Source organism: Dendrobates tinctorius, unplaced genomic scaffold (genome assembly GCF_039654945.1).
Source record: "Dendrobates tinctorius isolate UK_male_01 unplaced genomic scaffold, ASM3965494v1 ptg000014l, whole genome shotgun sequence".
NCBI lineage: Eukaryota > Metazoa > Chordata > Amphibia > Anura > Dendrobatidae > Dendrobates > Dendrobates tinctorius.
Genome location: NW_027361682.1, coordinates 8487633 through 8505519, shown reverse-complemented (window position 1 = coordinate 8505519; position 17887 = coordinate 8487633). Strand labels below are relative to the sequence as shown.

The 17887-nt window shown below is 44.8% G+C and overlaps 1 protein-coding gene across 1 annotated transcript in view; it reads right to left on the bottom strand.

Moving 5' to 3' along the window:
- The window catches only part of LOC141071233 (uncharacterized), a 122845-nt gene that overhangs the window by 41901 nt on the left and 63057 nt on the right, over positions 1-17887 (bottom strand). Inside the window, exon 11 of the mRNA XM_073559608.1 lies at positions 7361-7432. Within this exon, the coding sequence (XP_073415709.1) occupies positions 7361-7432 (72 nt within the window). The remainder of the gene's footprint in view (positions 1-7360; positions 7433-17887) is intronic.

Here is a 17887-nt window from a genome sequence, read left to right as displayed (position 1 = left end):
ACTGAAAAGGCCAATTGTTAAGAACAATGGACACATGGGAAAGCTTAATAAGTGAGTGGTACGAAATCAATATATATAACTGATGGTAAATGACAGAAATATGCTGGTAAAAACACTCACAATTACCTATAAAAAAAAACCTACTGTATGATAAAAAATGAGGCTGACATGCTAGTATAGGAAACAATTAGATAAAGGGACAGGTATATGATTGTAATGAATCCATGCTGATCAAAATAGGAACTAAGCTGCTAAAAGGTATACCGGGATAGCAGTAAGTAATAAGTGAATCACACTACTTAAGCAAAGCGTAAAACCAACAATGAGTAAAAAGCATTTGTCAAAATTAAATAATATTATGTGGCAGACAAAATGTAATCATAAAGCAATCGGACAGTTGTACTGTGCCCCGGTATGTGTTAGATGACTGGGACAAGCAATATAGCATTAGTCACTCATGGCAGGATCAGGGATGTTACTTGTGAAAGCAGGTGGGTGGATGCAGGAACGCATTTCGGAATAAAGCCTTCGTCGGGGGGGGGGGGGGGTGCTTTGATTATTATTTAGACACTTAAATATGCCTATATATGCTAATTTTGTATTTTAGTATTAGCTCTAAGTGTCATTTGTAAACGCAGTAACAAGGCATTGTATTTTATATAGCGGTGTCTTTGCATTACCCCCTTTACCCCCAAGGGTGGTTTGCATGTTCACGACCGGGCCAATTTTTACAATTCTGACCACTGTCCCTTTATGAGGTCATAACTCTGGAACGCTTCCATGGATCCTGGTGATTCTGACATTGTTTTCTCGTGACATATTGTACTTCATGTAAGTGGTAAAATTTAATTCATATAATTTGCGTTTATTTGTGAAAAAAAATGGAAATTTGGCAAAAATTTTGAAAATTTCACAATTTTCCAACTTTGAATTTTTATGCCCTTAAATCACACGAGATATGGAACACAAAAACCAATAAGTAACATTTCACATATGTTTACTTTACATCAGCACAATTTTGGAACCAAAATTTTTTTTGTTAGGAAGTTATAAGGGTTAAAAGTTGACCAGCGATTTCTCATTTTTGCAACACCATTTTATTTTTACGGACCACATCACATTTGAATTTTTCAATGCAAAATTGGCTGCAATTCAGATTGGACGCCATGTCACGTTTGGCGAGCCCCTGATGTGCCTAAACAGTGGAAACCCCCCCAAGTGACCCCATTTTGGAAACTAGACCCCCCAAGGAAATTATCTAGATGTGTGGTGAGAATTTTGACCCACAAGGGCTTCGCAGAAGTTTATAACGTACAGCCGTACAATTAAAAAAATCATATTTTTCCACAAAAATGATCTTTTCACCCCCAATTTTTATTTTCCCAAGGGTAACAGGACCCTAAAAGTTATTGTGCAATTTGTCCTGAGTACGCTGATACCCCACATGTGGGGGTAAACCACTATTTGGGCGCATGGCAGAGCTCGGTAGGGAAGCAGCGCCATTTGACTTTTTTGTCTGGAATTGGGATTGGATGCCATGCTGCGCTTGGAAAGCCCCTGATGTGCCTAAACAGTGGAAACCCCCCACAAATGATGCCATTTTGGAAACTAGACCCCCAAAAGAACTTATCTAGATATGTGGTGAGCACTTTGAACCCCCAAGGACTTCAAAGAAGTTTAAAACGCCAGAGCGTGAAAATAAAAAAAATCATTTTTTCCACAAACATGATCTTTTAGTCCCCGATTTTTTTATTTTCCCAAGGGTAAGAGGAGAAATTGGACCCCAAAAGTTGCTGTCCAATTTGTCCTGAGTATGCTGATACCCCATATGTGGGGGTAAAACACTGTTTGGGCGCATGACAGAGCTTGGAAGGGAAGGAGCACCATTTGACTTTTTCAACGCAGAATTGGCTGGAATTGAGATCAGACGCCATGTTGCGTTTGGAGAGCACCTGATGTGCCCAAACAGTGGAAACCCCCCAATTCTAACTCCAACCCTAACCCCCAACACACCCCTAATCTCAGCCCTAACCCTAATGGGAAAATGGAAATACATACTTTTTTTTTTTAATTTTAATATTTTTCCCTAACTAAGGGGGTGATAAAGGGGGGTTTGATTTACTATTTATGGCAGGTTTTTATGTTTGGCAGCTGTCACACGCTAAAAGACGCTTTTTATTGTAAAATAGTTTTTGCATCACCACATTTTGAGAGCTATAATTTTTTCATATTTTGTGAGGTCTTATTTTTTGCGGGACGAGTTGACGTTTTTATTGGTACCATTTTCGGGCACGTGACATTTTTTGATCGCTTTTTATTCCGATTGTTGGGATGCAGAATGAACAAAAACCAGCATTTCAAGAATTTCTTCTGGGGGGTGCGCTTACACCGTTCCGCGTGCGGTAAAATTGATAAAGCGGTTTTGTTCTTCGGGTCAGTACGATTACAGCGATACCTCATTTTTTTATGTTTTGGAGCTTTTATGCAATGAAAACAACTTTATATAAAAAAATACTGTATATACTCATGTATAAGCCGAGATTTACAGCCCATTTTTTCGGGCTGGACGCCCCCCCCCCTCGGTTTATACGCGAGTCATATATGGGGGTCGGCGGGGGAGTGGGGGGTGTCAGAGACCATACTCCCCCCTCCTGGCATGGTCTCTGCAGCTCTCCTGCTTCCCCCATGATCTCAGTGTCCCAGCTGTTCCTGCATTCAGCGGTCACGTGGTACCGCTCATTAAACTCATGAATATGCACATATTTAATGAGCGGTACCACGTGACCGCTGAATGCAGGAACAGCCTGGGACGCCGACATCATGCTGGAAGCAGGGGCTGAAGAGACCGGGCGCCAGGAGGGGGGTGATGAGTATGGGGGGGTGCAGAGCAATACTTACTGCTCCCCGTTCCATGGCTGTCTCCGGGTCCTCTGGCTGTGACATTCAGCGGAGGGCGCGATGACGTAGTCAGTGCGCGCCCTCTGCTAACGTCACGGCACAGGACCCGGGAAACAGCGATGGAACCGGGAACGGTAAATATAGCCAGTGCCAGCGGCTACACCGGCACCTGGCCCCCAGCGACGGAGAGGTGAGTATGTCTTTTTATAGCAGCAGCGGCATATGGGGGGTATTTATGTATGGAGCATCTACTTGGGCCACCATTAACCCTTGTACAGCATATGGGGGGTATTTATGTATGGAGCATCTACTTGGGCCACCATTAACCCTTGTGCAGCATACGGGGGGTATTTATGTATGGAGCATCTACTTGGGCCACCATTAACCCTTGTGCAGAAATATATGGGGCTATTTATCCTTGGAGCATCATGTTGGGCCACCATTAACCCTTTTGCAGCATTTTATGGGGGTATTTATCTATGGAGCATCTTTTTGGACCACCATTAACCCTTGTGCAGCACCACCCTCGGCTTATACATGAGTCAATAAGTTTTCCCAGTTTTTTGTTGCAAAATTGGGGGAGTCAGCTTATACACGAGTATGTACGGTAATTATTTTTGCATCGCTTTATTCTGCGAGCTATAACTATTTTTTCGCTGATGACGCTGTGTGGTGGCTAGTTTTTTGCGGGACAAGATGACGTTTTCAGCGGTACCATGGTTATTTAGATCCGTCTTTTTGATTGCGCGTTATTGCACTTTTTGTTCGGCGGTATGATAATAAAGCATTTTTTTTATTTTTATTTTTTTAAGGGGTTCGCTAAAGGGGGTAACTAATGGGACAGTTTTATAGGGAGGATCGTTACGTACGCGGCGAAACTAAATATGTGTACTTTTATTGTTTTTTTTTTTATTTCCAAAAAATGAATTAGGGAATAATTTTTTTTTTTTTTTTTTTTTTTTAAATTTATTTAGCGATTTTTTATAAATTATTTTTACACTTTTTTTTTTAACTTTATTACACTGTCCCAGGGGGGACATCACAGATCGTTGTGACAGATCAGCGATCTGACACAGGCGCTACACAAGGCTTCCTCCTTGCCTGCGTCAATCCCCGCCCCTCATTATAATGTCATAATGCCCCTATCTACATAATGGGGAAACAGTGTGTGCGCGTCAAGCCCCGCCCCTCATTATGATGTGTGATGGGTATATGGGCACTGGACTATGGGATGGAGGATATGTATGACGGGTATATGGGCACGGGACTATGGGATGGAGGATGTGTAATGGGTATATGGGCACTGGACTATGGGATGTAGGATATGTATGACGGGTATATGGGCACGGGACTATGGGATGGCGGATATGTATGATGGGTATATGGGCACGGGCCTATGGGATCGTGGATATGTATGATGGGTATATGGGCATGGGACTATGGGATGGAGGATGTGTGATGGGTATATGGGCACTCGACTATGGGATGGAGGATATGTATGATGGGTATATGGGCACAGGACTATGGGATCATGGATATGTATGATGGGTATATGGGCACGGGACTATGGGATGGAGGATAACTATAATTTGCTATAACTAACCACAGTTAGTTACTATGCCCGGGCTCTTCAGCTAGTATTTATATAAATGTGATTGTGGCAAAAATATGCAATAAAATCAACACCCAGAATAAAGTGCAAAATAGTGCAAATTGTACAACAACAAATATACAGTATTTTTCGCTTTATAAGAAGCTCCGGATTATAAGACGCACCCCAAATTTTGAGGAGAAAAATAGGAAAAAAACGTTCTTTTAATAAAATGGTGGTGCTTCTTATAATCCAGGTGTCTTATTGCTTACCGCTCTGTCCCCTGGTACTGTCGCCCACTCTGTCCCCGGGGTGCTGTCGCCCACTCTGTCCCCGGGGTGCTGTCGCCCACTCTGTCCCCGGGGTGCTGTCGCCCACTCTGTCCCCCACTCTGTACCTGGTGCTGCCGCCACTGCGCTGGGTCCCCCGGGTGCTGCCGGTGCGTCTTATAATCTGGAGCTTCTTATAAAGCGAAAAATACTGTATATTTGTTGTTGTACAATTTGCACTATTTTGCACTTTATTCTGGGTGTTGATTTTATTGCATATTTTTGCCACAATCACATTTATATAAATATATATTCCACACATTGTATTTTTTACACTTTTTATCACATATTATTAATTATATGTGTATATACTGTATATATATATATATTATAATTTCTTATTACCGTATATCCTTGTACATTACACTCATAGATATCCACACCTATTTTATACTACTGAGTTGCACACCATACTGTATCTCTCTTTTTATATAGCATACAGCTCTGCCTTGCCACTTGTAATTTATGTAATTTTTGATCCTATACCATTTTAAATCCAGATATATTAATAAAATTTATATTTTATACTACCAATATTTTGGACTTATAGTCGTTTTTTTGCCTCTTGTTTTTATGTTGGTCTTTTTCCAATTGTCCAATCTTAGTACAGTCCAATTCTCGCAGTAGTGCTTAATTAACGTGGTTTTTCTTACCCATGGTTTACTTTGAATCACATTGTTGACAGAATTGTATATTTCACTTTTCTGCACTCTGGGTTTAGGTCCCCTACTCGCATTGTTATTTATTAAATATGGAATGGACAAGGCAGCTGTTAGGTGGATTCATAACTGGTTTAGTGATCGGACCCAAAGAGTGGTCATAAATGGCTGCACATCCAGTTGGAAGAATGTCTCAAGTGGGGTACCACAGGGCTCTGTCCTGGGCCCTGTATTGTTCAACATCTTTATCAACGATTTAGATGAAGGAATTGAGGGTACACTGATTAAATTTCCTGATGACACAAAGCTAGGAGGGATAGCTAATACTAGAGAAGAGAGAGAGAGGATTCAAAAAGATATAAATAAACTGGAGAAGTGGGCAGCAACTAACAGAATGGTTTTTAACAGGGAAAAATGCAAAGTACTACATCTGGGCAATAAAAATGAAAAAAGCATATACAGATTGGTAGGAATAGGGCTAAGCAACAGCATATGTGAAAAAGACTTGGGTATACTAATAGATCACAGACTGAATATGAGTCAACAGTGTGATGCAGCAGCAAAAAAGGCAAATGCAATTCTAGGATGTATTAACAGAAGCATACAGTCTAGATCACGTGAAGTCATTATTTCCCTCTACTCCTCTTTGGTCAGACCTCATCTGGAATACTGTGTCCAGTTTTGGGCACCATATTTTAAAAAAGACATCAACAAATGATGGAGCAAGTTCAGAGAAGAGCGACCAGAATGGTGACCGGTCTGAAAACCATGTCCTATGAGGAACGGTTGCAGGATTTGAGAAGGTTTAGCTTGCAAAAGAGAAGATTCAGAGGAGACTTAATAGCGGTCTACAAATATCTGAAGGGCTGTCACATTTAGAAGGATCATAATAATAATAATCTTTATATAGCGCTAACATATTCCACAGCGCTATACAGTTTGCACACATTGTCATCACTGTCCCCGATGGGGCTCACAATCTAAATTCCCTATCAGTATGTCTTTGGAATGTGGGAGGAAACCGGAGGAAACTAACACAAACACGGGGAGAACATACAAACTCCTTGCAGATGTTGCCCTTGGTGGGATTCGAACCCAGGACTCCAGCGCTGCAAGACTGCAGTGCTATCCACTGAGCCACCGTGCTGCCCATCATCTTTATTCTCATTTGCACAAGGAAAGACTAGAAACAATGGGATGTAACGGAATGGGAGGAGACACAGATTAGATATTAGAACATTTTTTTGACAGTTAGGGTGATCAATGAGTGGAACAGGCAGCCACGAGAGGTGGTGAGTTCTCCTTCAATAGAAGTCTTCAAACAGAGGCTGGAAAGACATTTGTCGGGGATGATTTAGTGAATCCTGCTTTAAGCAGGGGGTTGGACCAGATGGCCCAGGAGGTCCCTTCCAACACTACCATTATATGATAGCCATCTTAGTAGCCATCTCAAAACTACGCAGGGTTCAGAGATCCTTCATCTTGAGCTCACGCCGCAAGAGTGATTTGAACCACGCCCGTACTTTGTTGGCAAAATGACATACTGCACCAGAGCTATAGGGCCGCCACTAGGTTCGCACAGTTATTGCACACGGCCTTCTCTGCTTCCAGGTTCAGTGGAGACAGCAATTGATCAAACTCCGCCTGGACAGCTGTTCACAACTATTGAGCTGGGTGACTGCGATTTCTAAGGCATATTAATTTAAACATTAATAAGGTATAGTATAGCGGCGCTAGTATATAAAAGCTGGATCATCTGCAAGTACAAGCCCCCTACCACAAGGGGGTAATCAAATAATAGCAAATAAACATATATGTGATGTACTCGCGCTACGATTCAGACATATGAACACAATAACACAATACTGATCAATATTACGTACCTGTTGGAGTGTAGGTGGTTTTCAAATACGTAGTGCAGGTTGATAAATCAGATGTAAGGTCTGTTTGGTGACCTAGATTAAAAAGAGGAGGGTATTAAAACACACTTATAAGGGTTTGTGCCCAAAGTAAAAAATACTAGGGTAGGTGAATAAAATATTTAGCTGAGAACATATAGAGCTGTGCAAATGAGTATAAATAGATCGCACTAAGGTGCTAGGAGTTAGTGCTGAGTATGACTGTAGAAGTGATCTGTCAGAATGAAAGTACTCAGAAAAAAGCCTGATACCTATAGCCCAATAAACTGATTTAAGTTCAATCGATGTGGTGGGTGCTTGGTACTTAGCTTAAATCAAGTCTTAGGGTGTGTGCACACGCTGCGGATTCTGCTGCGGTTCTGCAGAGGATTTGGCCGCTGCGGGTCCGCAGCAGTTTTTGCTGTGGTGCACAGTACCATTATTCCCTATGGGAATAAAAAACCGCAGTGCAGACGGTGCGGATTTTTCCGCGCGGTTTTTCTGCGGTTTTGAAAGAGCAGAAAGAATTGACATGTCAATTCCTTCTGCGGATTCCGCTGCGGTTTGCCATCTCGTCCATTGAGGAGATGAAAAACCGCAGGGCAAAACCGCAGAGCAATCCGCAGGTCTTTTGACCTGCAGATTTACCTGCGGATTTTACAAAATCCGCGAGGCCAAAACCGCACTGGAATCCGCAGCGTGTGCACATACCCTTAAAGTTCTCTGAGGTTAGGATGAGTCCTGGAGCGCTGTCCCGGTCAGTGACAGGCGCTCACTGTGCCAGGCGTCACTCGGTGGGGCAGCACCTATTTAATGATTGAGCGTTTGAGCTGAAACCCTTCCTTGTAGATATGGCCAATTGTTATGAATGGGTCACCGAGGAGGATGGCAGTAACAGGCTAAGCCACCAGGAAACCAGAGAGGTTGGTAACTCAGCGGATTGCAGACCCCTGATCCTAACAACACAACTAGCAGTAGCCGTGGAGCGTTCCTACGATGCCCTAGACGCCTCAGCACAGCCGGAGAACTAACTAAGCCTAAAGCCAGAAAGGTGAAATCTAAACTGCCCAGGAGCAGATCCCCAAAGGAATAGACAGCCCCCAAACATATATTGTCGGTGAGACAAGATGAGACACAAACATAGGCAGAAAATAGACTGAGCAAATGATGGGGCCCAAACTGTCTAGATAGGACAGAAAAGATACTGTCTGCAATCACGCAAAAACCCTAATAAAATCCAACACATCTGATATACAAAAAACCTGAGGCCACACGACCTCACCCCCCCTAGATCAGCACCTTGGTGTGAACTGGAAGCAAAGCAAAAGATACTACTATAACAGGGGACTGAACAAACTGGCACAAGCTGTAACATATGGAGTGGGACCCAGCACTGCCCCCAGCAGGGAGTATGCTGAACCCTCTCAACAAAGCGGAAAGCAAAAAAAGGCACAACTAGATTAGATGCAAAGGATTAGCAAAAGAATCACTTAACTGAACCATGCAGATCAGGCAGGAGACTGAAGAGCTCAAAATGCACAAGGAGGAAGTCACCAGCAACCACTAAGGGAAGCCTACTCACTTATATGCTTCCAGCCAGTAATCCCAGATTCCCAATCATCGTCATCAGGTGGCAAACTTCCATCAGACTGGCCAGCTCTACTACTCCCAGTAACCACCAGAGGGAGCTCCAGCTCAGAAGTCTGAGCAAGGGTATTCATACCAGCCTCAGTTAACACTACATGAAGGTCAATGGACACAGGTGGCTGAATTGAAGGAATTGCTTCATCACCTATTTACAGTGACTAAAAAGTTACAAGCTGGCATTTTTATAAAGGAGTGGAAGAACTTGTTGCTTTGCCTGTCCCAAAGAGGAAATGGAGAGAGACACTGCTATTAGAAAATAAAATTCTTCTGGCAGCTGTTTATGTGGACCCAAGTCATCGCATATTGCTGGATGATCAATAGCTTACTAAAGGAAAAGAAGCTCTGATTGAGGTAGTAGTTAGGATGAGTGGGCTACAGGACGGCCAAGAACAAGAGGACTCGGGTCCTGCCAGTGCTGCTGCCATTTCTTCATCCTCATCAGATGACGAGTTTGATTTTGTCAAGTATTTGGATGACATGGAGCAGGCAAAGCGTTGCTGCAGGGGAAAAGATTACACTCCCATAAAAAACAGATTTACCATATTTCAGCAAAATTTTTCACTTGCTCTCAAAGAAGGAGAAGAGTTCAATTGTCCATCAAAACTTGAAATTGTTAGAGATGTTGCCATGTGGTTGTTCTCTAGCCTTAAAATAATTAGGTCAGATTTGAGGTCCTCTATGAAGGAGGATCTGATGGAGGAGATACTATTTCTCAGAACAAATTCATAGACTGCACAAATGTTATTCAATACGTTTTTGCTGAAAACTGTTTCTTTCCACTTACTGCATAGCGTATAATAATTTGTAAATATGCAAATTGTTTTTGTTCTAAAGTTGCATTCCAATAAATATATTTTATGTTCTATTTAAATGGCTTTATTATTGAATCATAATAATGATTAAAAGCCTGATGTTACCATTTTACTACAGTAAATTTATCACTGAAACATGAGCCATATATGAGGGAGTCGGAGTAGAGGAGTCGGTGTCATGGAAATTGAGGAGTCTGAGTCAGAATTTTGGCTTTCCGACTCCACAGTCCTGCTTCTTAGCCCCAGTGAAGGTGTTGTGTATGTGTTCGTTTTCTTCCTCTCACTGAATTCAATGGGGTTCAGTTATATTCGACGAACACCGGGACGTATATATAATAAAAACAAGTACAGTAATTTTAAACTATATGAGTCACCGATTGGTACATTAGGAGAAAGGACCCTGCTCATGAGGCCTCACAATCTACAAGGGCTGGGTGAGGATACAATAGGTGAGGGTAGAGCTAGTCGTACAGCGGATGGTGGTTACTGCAGGTTGTAGGCTTGTTCGAAGAGGTATGTCTTCAGATTCCTTTTGAAGGTTTCCATTGTAGGAGAGAGTAGGGGGATACGCGGTAAAAATCAGATTGTGAATGGCTTTGTATGCCATGGTTAGGGCTTTGAACTGGAGTCTCTGGGTAATGGGGAGCCAGTGAAGGGTTTGACAGAGCGGAGAGGCCGGTGGATTAGTCGGGCAACAGAGTTTAGGATAGATTGGAGGGGCGCAAGACTGTTAGAAGGGAGGCTGCAAAGAAGGAGGCTGCATTAGTCAAGGAGGGAGAAAATGAGTGGATGGACTAGGGTTTCTGTAGATTCTTGATTAAAGAATGTACGGATCCAGGAAATATTTTTGATTTGGATTTCGCAGGAAGTGGAAAGGGCATGGATATGTGGTTTGAAGGAGAGATCAGAGGTCCAGGGCTAGCCCAAGGCAGCGAGCTTGTGGGACTGGAGAGAGTGAGCAGCCATTTACTATAATGGATAGGTCTGTTGGGGGGTGGGGTGGGGGGGTTGAGTGAGATGGGGAAAAGATGATGAATTCTGTTTTATCCATATTAAGTTTTAGAAATCTATAAGAGAAGAAGGATGAAGCATTGTGGGATTCTGGTTAGTAGGGAGGTGATATCGGGTCCAGAGATGTAGATCTGTGTGTCATACTGCAGTGCGCAGGCGCCAGACTTCTCCCGATGCATGCACACTGCAGGACTCTGCTCTGCCCTCAACAGGGCAGAGCAGTGCGCCTGCGCCGGAGCCACTACAGAAAGGGAAGAAGAGGACGGCATCGTATGAAGATGGGAGGCGCCAGACCGGACCGCGACACCCATCGGACCGGACCGAACGCCGGGATGAGTATAATCTAACGTGTTTTTCTTATCTTTCAGGTTACATCGGGGGCTTATCTACAGCATTACAGAATGCTGTAGATAAGCCCCTGATGTCAATGCCGGCAGATAGTCCAAAAAAAGGGTGACAGATTCCCTTTAAGCACCTGAGAATAAGTTCCCACTGCCAATTATAACCTAAATTGCTCTGGTTGAGTATTAAACTATACCAGAAAAAAGGTGAACACAAGGCCAAAATAGCATATAAAAAATACAATTTTATTAAAGCATCTAGTAAAATCCAATCGACAGGTATATATGGGAAAGATGTAGAAAAACGCACACATAATGGTGGTACATAAGCACATGCAAAGGGACGTACACATCCAGATTGATATATACTAGCAATATATACAATAAATCACACAATTGTGATTTAACCCAAATGGGGAAGAAAAAACCACTATAGTATATAATATCAAAGGGGAAGTAATGGACACACAAGCGCACAGCTGGGATATATACCACAATCATTTCCCTTAGCCATGTCCATAGAGATCCCACCCTGCTAGCTGCAAGTGACCTCCCATGTTATTGATCACTACCCCAAAGTTACCAATCAAATGAGGAGTTAAATTACCAGCAAGTCGCGGCAGCAGCAGGGACAGTGGTATAACCCGAATGAGCACGTCAGCCCCGATGCGCGTTTCAATCCTCCTTCATCAGTGGGCATAACTACATTGATGAATGCCTGTCTTTTTATACCGCCTGGTCAAACCGCGTTTGACCGCGCGACCGGAAGTAGCGGTCCCGGACCGGAAGTGATGTGCTCCGTTGTCAAGACACCAACGACGCCAGCCAGCGTCGGCGTCATGCTGGAGGAGCCGCAAGGAACCACCAACGCATAGAGACGCCGAAAGCAGGCGGGCGCAGGAGGGTAGTGACAAACAGGCGCGTACAGGTCGGGAGAGCTAATCACACAGAAATAAACAAGTACAATTAAAAAGTACATCAAGGTGACTAAAGTGTGAAACTGGAAGCATCATAAATAGAGAATTATGCAGAAAGTATACAAACAAATATAGATACCGCATATATACAGGGAAAAGAAGAAGGATTGAGAGAATCCTATATACATATATACTAATATAAAAAAAGTATTCAATAACAAGGTAGACACATGTATGAATATCAATCACTTCTTCATCAGCGCTTCCAACACTGATCATAGGGCGTAGTTCCTCATACATTGTCAGAAAAACCGCTGATCCGATACACATCCAGCACACATAGGCCATCATCATGATGATAATTTTACTAAAACATAAAATCAAAAGTTAAAATATGGACCACACAAAACCTGAGCGTTCTCTCTAAATCAGAACAGTGTGATCAAAGAAATGGGGCAAAACTAATATGTTCATTTAATCCAGATGGATGGACAGTGCCAAGTGTCCAAATCCACCTGGATTCTAACTGGGCCAACCTTTTAGACGTGTCTCCACCCCGAATACCAACATTCAACATGTCAATGCCTCTAACCCTGAGAAGACTACCATTGCAGTTATGGAACCTCCTGAAATGACGGGGGATGGTTTTTAGCGATGCGGGGTCCTCAGTGGACACCGCTGCCTCGATCCTCAATACGTGCTCACGTACACGTTTTTTAAGCTGTCTAGTGGTCATGCCCACATATATCAAATTACATGGGCAGACCGCATAGTAAATCACGTTTCGACTCTCACATGTGATATGTTTTTTAATTTTATATTCACGTACACCATCTTGGCTCGTGAATACCTCAGTGCGGTCCATATTGGGGCAGGCCACGCAATGTCCACAAGAGGAACTCCCACATCGCCTAGCCATCCGATCCAAAAACGTATCAGGTATCACACCCGTATAGGGACTACTGACTAATGTATCACGTAGGTTCCTAGATCTCCTAGCCGCAATGGTAGCCCTCTCAGGGAGGAACCCAGATAGTACCGGGTCAGCCTTCAAGATATGCCAGAATTTATCCAATATTCGCCTCATATGAGAAAAATATGAGTGAAAACTGGTAGCAAATCTAACTTTGTCTCATCCCTAGACTTCTTCCCATACAAGAGCACATCTCTCGATGAATGGCTAGCCCTGTTGAATGCTCGTTTAATCCTTCTATTACTATACCCACGTTCAGACAGTCTTACCAGCAAGTCGCGGCAGCAGCAGGGACAGTGGTATAACCCGGATGAGCACGTCAGCCCCGACGCGCGTTTCGATCCTCCATCAGGGGGCATAACTACATTGATGACTGCCTGATCTCCATACTTTCATGAGGTCACTTAACATTAATGGAATGAATATTTTTATTACGTACAAATTTTATCCTGTGACGATTGAATTTTTGGACGTCACTTTGAAAAAAGACATGAGAGGGGAAATACAGACTAACATATTTAGGAAGCCAACTTCCACAAATATGTTATTGCATGCGACCTCTTCCCATCCTGGTCACATGATTCAATCTGTTCCAACGGGTCAATTCTTGAGATTACGTAGACTGTGTTCCACCGACGAAGATTTCTTTAGACAGAGTGATGACCTAAAAGTAAGACTGTTTGAACGTGGGTATAGTAATAGAAGGATTAAACGAGCATTCAACAGGGCTAGCCATTCATCGAGAGATGTGCTCTTGTATGGGAAGAAGTCTAGGGATGAGACAAAGTTAGATTTGCTACCAATTTTCACTCACATTTTTCTCATATGAAGCGAATATTGGATAAATCCTGGCATATCTTGAAGGCTGACCCGGTACTATCTGTTCCTCCCTGAGAGGGCTACCATTGCGGCTAGGAGATCTAGGAACCTACGTGATACATTAGTCAGTAGTCACTATACTGGTGTGATACCTGATACGTTTTTGGATCGGATGGCTAGGCGATGTGGGAGTTCCTCTTGTGGACATTGCGTGGCCTGCCCCAATATGGACCGCACTGAGGTATTCACGAGCCAAGATGTTGTACGTGAATATAAAATTAAAAAACATATCACATGTGAGAGTCGAAACGTGATTTACTATGCGGTCTGCCCATGTAATTTGATATATGTGGGCATGACCACTAGACAGTTTAAAAAACGTGTACGTGAGCACTGATTAGGGATCGAGGCAGCGGTGTCCACTGAGGACCCCGCATCGCTAAAAACCATCCCCCGTCATTTCAGGAGGTTCCATAACTGCAATGGTAGTCTTCTCAGGGTTAGAGGCATTGACATGTTGAATGTTGGTATTCGGGGTGGAGACACGTCTAAAAGGTTGGCCCAGTTAGAATCCAGGTGGATTTGGACACTTGGCACTGTCCATCTGGATTAAATGAACATATTAGTTTTGCCCCATTCCTTTGATCACACTGTTCTGATTTAGAGAGAACGCTCAGGTTTTGTGTGGTCCATATTTTAACTTTTGATTTTATGTTTTAGTAAAATTATCATCATGATGATGGCCTATGTGTGCTGGATGTGTATCGGATCAGCGGTTTTTCTGACAACGTATGAGGAACTACGCCCTATTGAATACTTTTTTTATATTAGTATATATGTATATAGGATTCTCTCAATCCTTCTTCTTTTCCCTGTATATATGCGGTATCTATATTTGTTTGTATACTTTCTGCATAATTCTCTATTTATGATGCTTCCAGTTTCACACTTTAGTCACCTTGATGTACTTTTTAATTGTACTTGTTTATTTCTGTGTGATTAGCTCTCCCGACCTCTGTGTGATTAGCTCTCCCGACCTGTACGCGCCTGTTTGTCACTACCCTCCTGCGCCCGCCTGCTTTCGGCGTCTCTATGCGTTGGTGGTTCCTTGCGGCTCCTCCTCCAGCATGACGCCGACGCTGGCTGGCGTCGTTGGTGTCTTGACAACGGAGCGCGTCACTTCCGGTCTGGGACCGCTACTTCCGGTCGCGCGGTCAAACGCGCTTTGACCAGGCGGTATAAAAAGACAGGCAGTCATCAATGTAGTTATGCCCCCTGATGGAGGATCGAAACACGCGTCGGGGCTGACGTGCTCATCCGGGTTATACCACTGTCCCTGCTGCTGCCGTGACTTGCTGGTAATTTATCTCCTCATTTGATTGGTAACTTTGGGGTACAGGAAAGATGTATATCTTTGTACCGTGTTAGCCAGTGGATAGAAAAAACAGGATTTTTTGGGTTGCTTACCGTAAAATCTGTTTCTCGGAGCCTTCATTGGGGGACACAGAGACCATGGGTGTATGCTGCTGCCACTAGGAGGCTGACACTATGCACAAAAAAAGTTAGCTCCTCCTCCGCAGTGTACACCCCACCGACCGGCAGGAAGTTCCTCAGTTAGTGAGAAAGCAGTAGGAGAAGTAACAGAATAGATTGAAAACAGAACAAACAACTCAACTGTAACAAACCGACAAACATAAGAACAGGAGTTGTAGAACATGGGAGGGTGCTGTGTCCCCCAATGAAGGCTCCGAGAAACAGATTTTATGGTAAGCAACCCAAAAAATCCTGTTTTCTCGTTCGCCTTATTGGGGGACACAGAGACCATGGGACGTCCCAAAGCAGTCCCTGGGGTGGGAAACAAACTTCCATCAGGCCAGTGGACTCGCCACCGCAGCCTGCAGAATCCTTCTACCTAGGCTGGCGTCCGCCGAAGCGTAGGTGTGGACCCTGTAGAATTTCACAAAGGTGTGAACCGATGACCACATTGCAGCCTTGCAAAGCTGCAGTGCGGAAGCTCTGTGGCGCACCGCCCAGGAGGCACCCACCGCCCGGGTAGAGTGCGCTCTGATCCCTGGAGGGGCCACTTGATGCTTGACCCGGTATGCCTCCAAAATTGCCGATCTGATCCAGCGCGCAATAGTGGCCTTTGAGGCTGGGTGATGAACAGAGAGTCTGACTTCCGCAAGGAAGTCATCCGGGCTAGATAGACTCTCAATGCCCTGACTAGGTCCAGCTTGTTCAAAGACCGCTCCAGAGGGTGAGCTGGGCTCGGGTAGAAGGATGGCAGAACAATGTCCTCATTGAGGTGAAACGAAGATACCACCTTCGGAAGAAAAGAGGGCGAAGGCCGCAGAACTACCTTGTCCTGATGAAGGACCAAAAAAGGAGAGCGGCAAGAAAGTACCGCTAATTCCGACACGCGCCGGATGGAGGTAATGGCCACCAGAAAGGTCACTTTCCAAGAAAGGAGGGAAAGGGAAACGTCCCTAAGAGGTTCAAAAGGAGGACCCTGCAGAACCTGAAGAACCAAATTAAGATCCCAAGGATCCACGGGAGCTCGGTACGGAGGAACCGTGTGAGCCACACCCTGGAGGAAGGTTTTGACCTGGGGCCGGGAGGCCAGCGTTTTCTGAAATAAAATGGACAGTGCCGAAACTTGACCCTTCAAGGAACTGAGAGCAAGCCCCGCATCCAGCCCTGCCTGAAGAAACGCCAGAATAGAAGGGAGCGAAAAAACCAAGGACGCGATGTAATTGGCCTCACACCAGGAGAAATAGGCTTTTCCAAGTACGGTAATAGATCTTCGAAGAAGGCGGCTTTCTGGCGCGGATCACGTTATGAATTACCCGATCAGAGAATCCTGCCCGTCTCAAAACCTCGGTCTCAACAGCCACGCCGTTAAATTGAGCGACCGAGAATTGGGGTGGCAAATCGGGCCTTGAGACAGCAGATCTGCCCGTCGGGAAGCTTCCAGGGGGCGTCCGCGAGAAGGTTGACAATGTCTGCGAATCAAGACCTTCTGGGCCAATTCGGGGCGATGAGGATGACTGGAATCCCCTCTGCTTTGATTTTCTTCAACAACTTGGGAAGAAGAGGCAGAGGAGGGAACAGGTAGGGGAGCACGAACTGTGACCAAGGGACGGCCAGAGCGTCGGCGCCCACTGCCAGAGGGTCCCGAGACCTGGACACGAATTGTGGGACTTTCCTGTTGAGGCGAGATGCTATGAGGTCTACATCCGGGGTTCCCCACCGACGGCAGAGCAGATGAAACACCTCCGGATGTAGGGACCATTCCCCTGCCGCGAGACCCTCGCGGCTAAGGAAATCGGCGGCCCAGTTGTCCACGCCGGGAATGTGAACCGCGGAAATCGTTGGAACAAAGGTCTCTGCCCATTGAAGAATTCTGGACACTTCCGCCAGGGCTGAGACACTCCGTGTCCCCCCTTGGCGGTTGATATACGCCACCGCTGTGGCATTGTCTGTCTGAATCCTGACAGGCAGGCCCTTGAGGCGCCTTTCCCAGTGGACGAGAGCTAGATGGATCGCCCGTATCTCTAGGACATTGATCTGCAGAGCTGGTTCCTGAGTCGACCATCGACCCTGAACAGTGTGATTGCGGAACACTGCACCCCAGCCGATGAGGCTGGCGTCCGTAGTGACAATCTGCCAGTGAACGGGAAGAAAAGACCGCCCCAAGAGAATGAGGGGAGACGTCAACCACCAGTTGAGAGACCGCCTGATCCGGCAGGAAAGGCGAACCGGACGATCCAGAGACAGAGCCGACCTGTTCCACCTGGACAAAATGGCCTGCTGGAGTGGCTTGGCGTGAAATTGGGCAAAGGGAACTGCCTCTATCGCCGCCACCATCTTCCCCAGGACCCTCATGGCTGTCCTGAGGGATGGAAATCGTGTGATCTGTAATGATCGCACGCCCTGCTGCAGGGAAAGAATCTTGTCTTGTGGGAGAAATACCCTTGACCGACGAGTGTCGA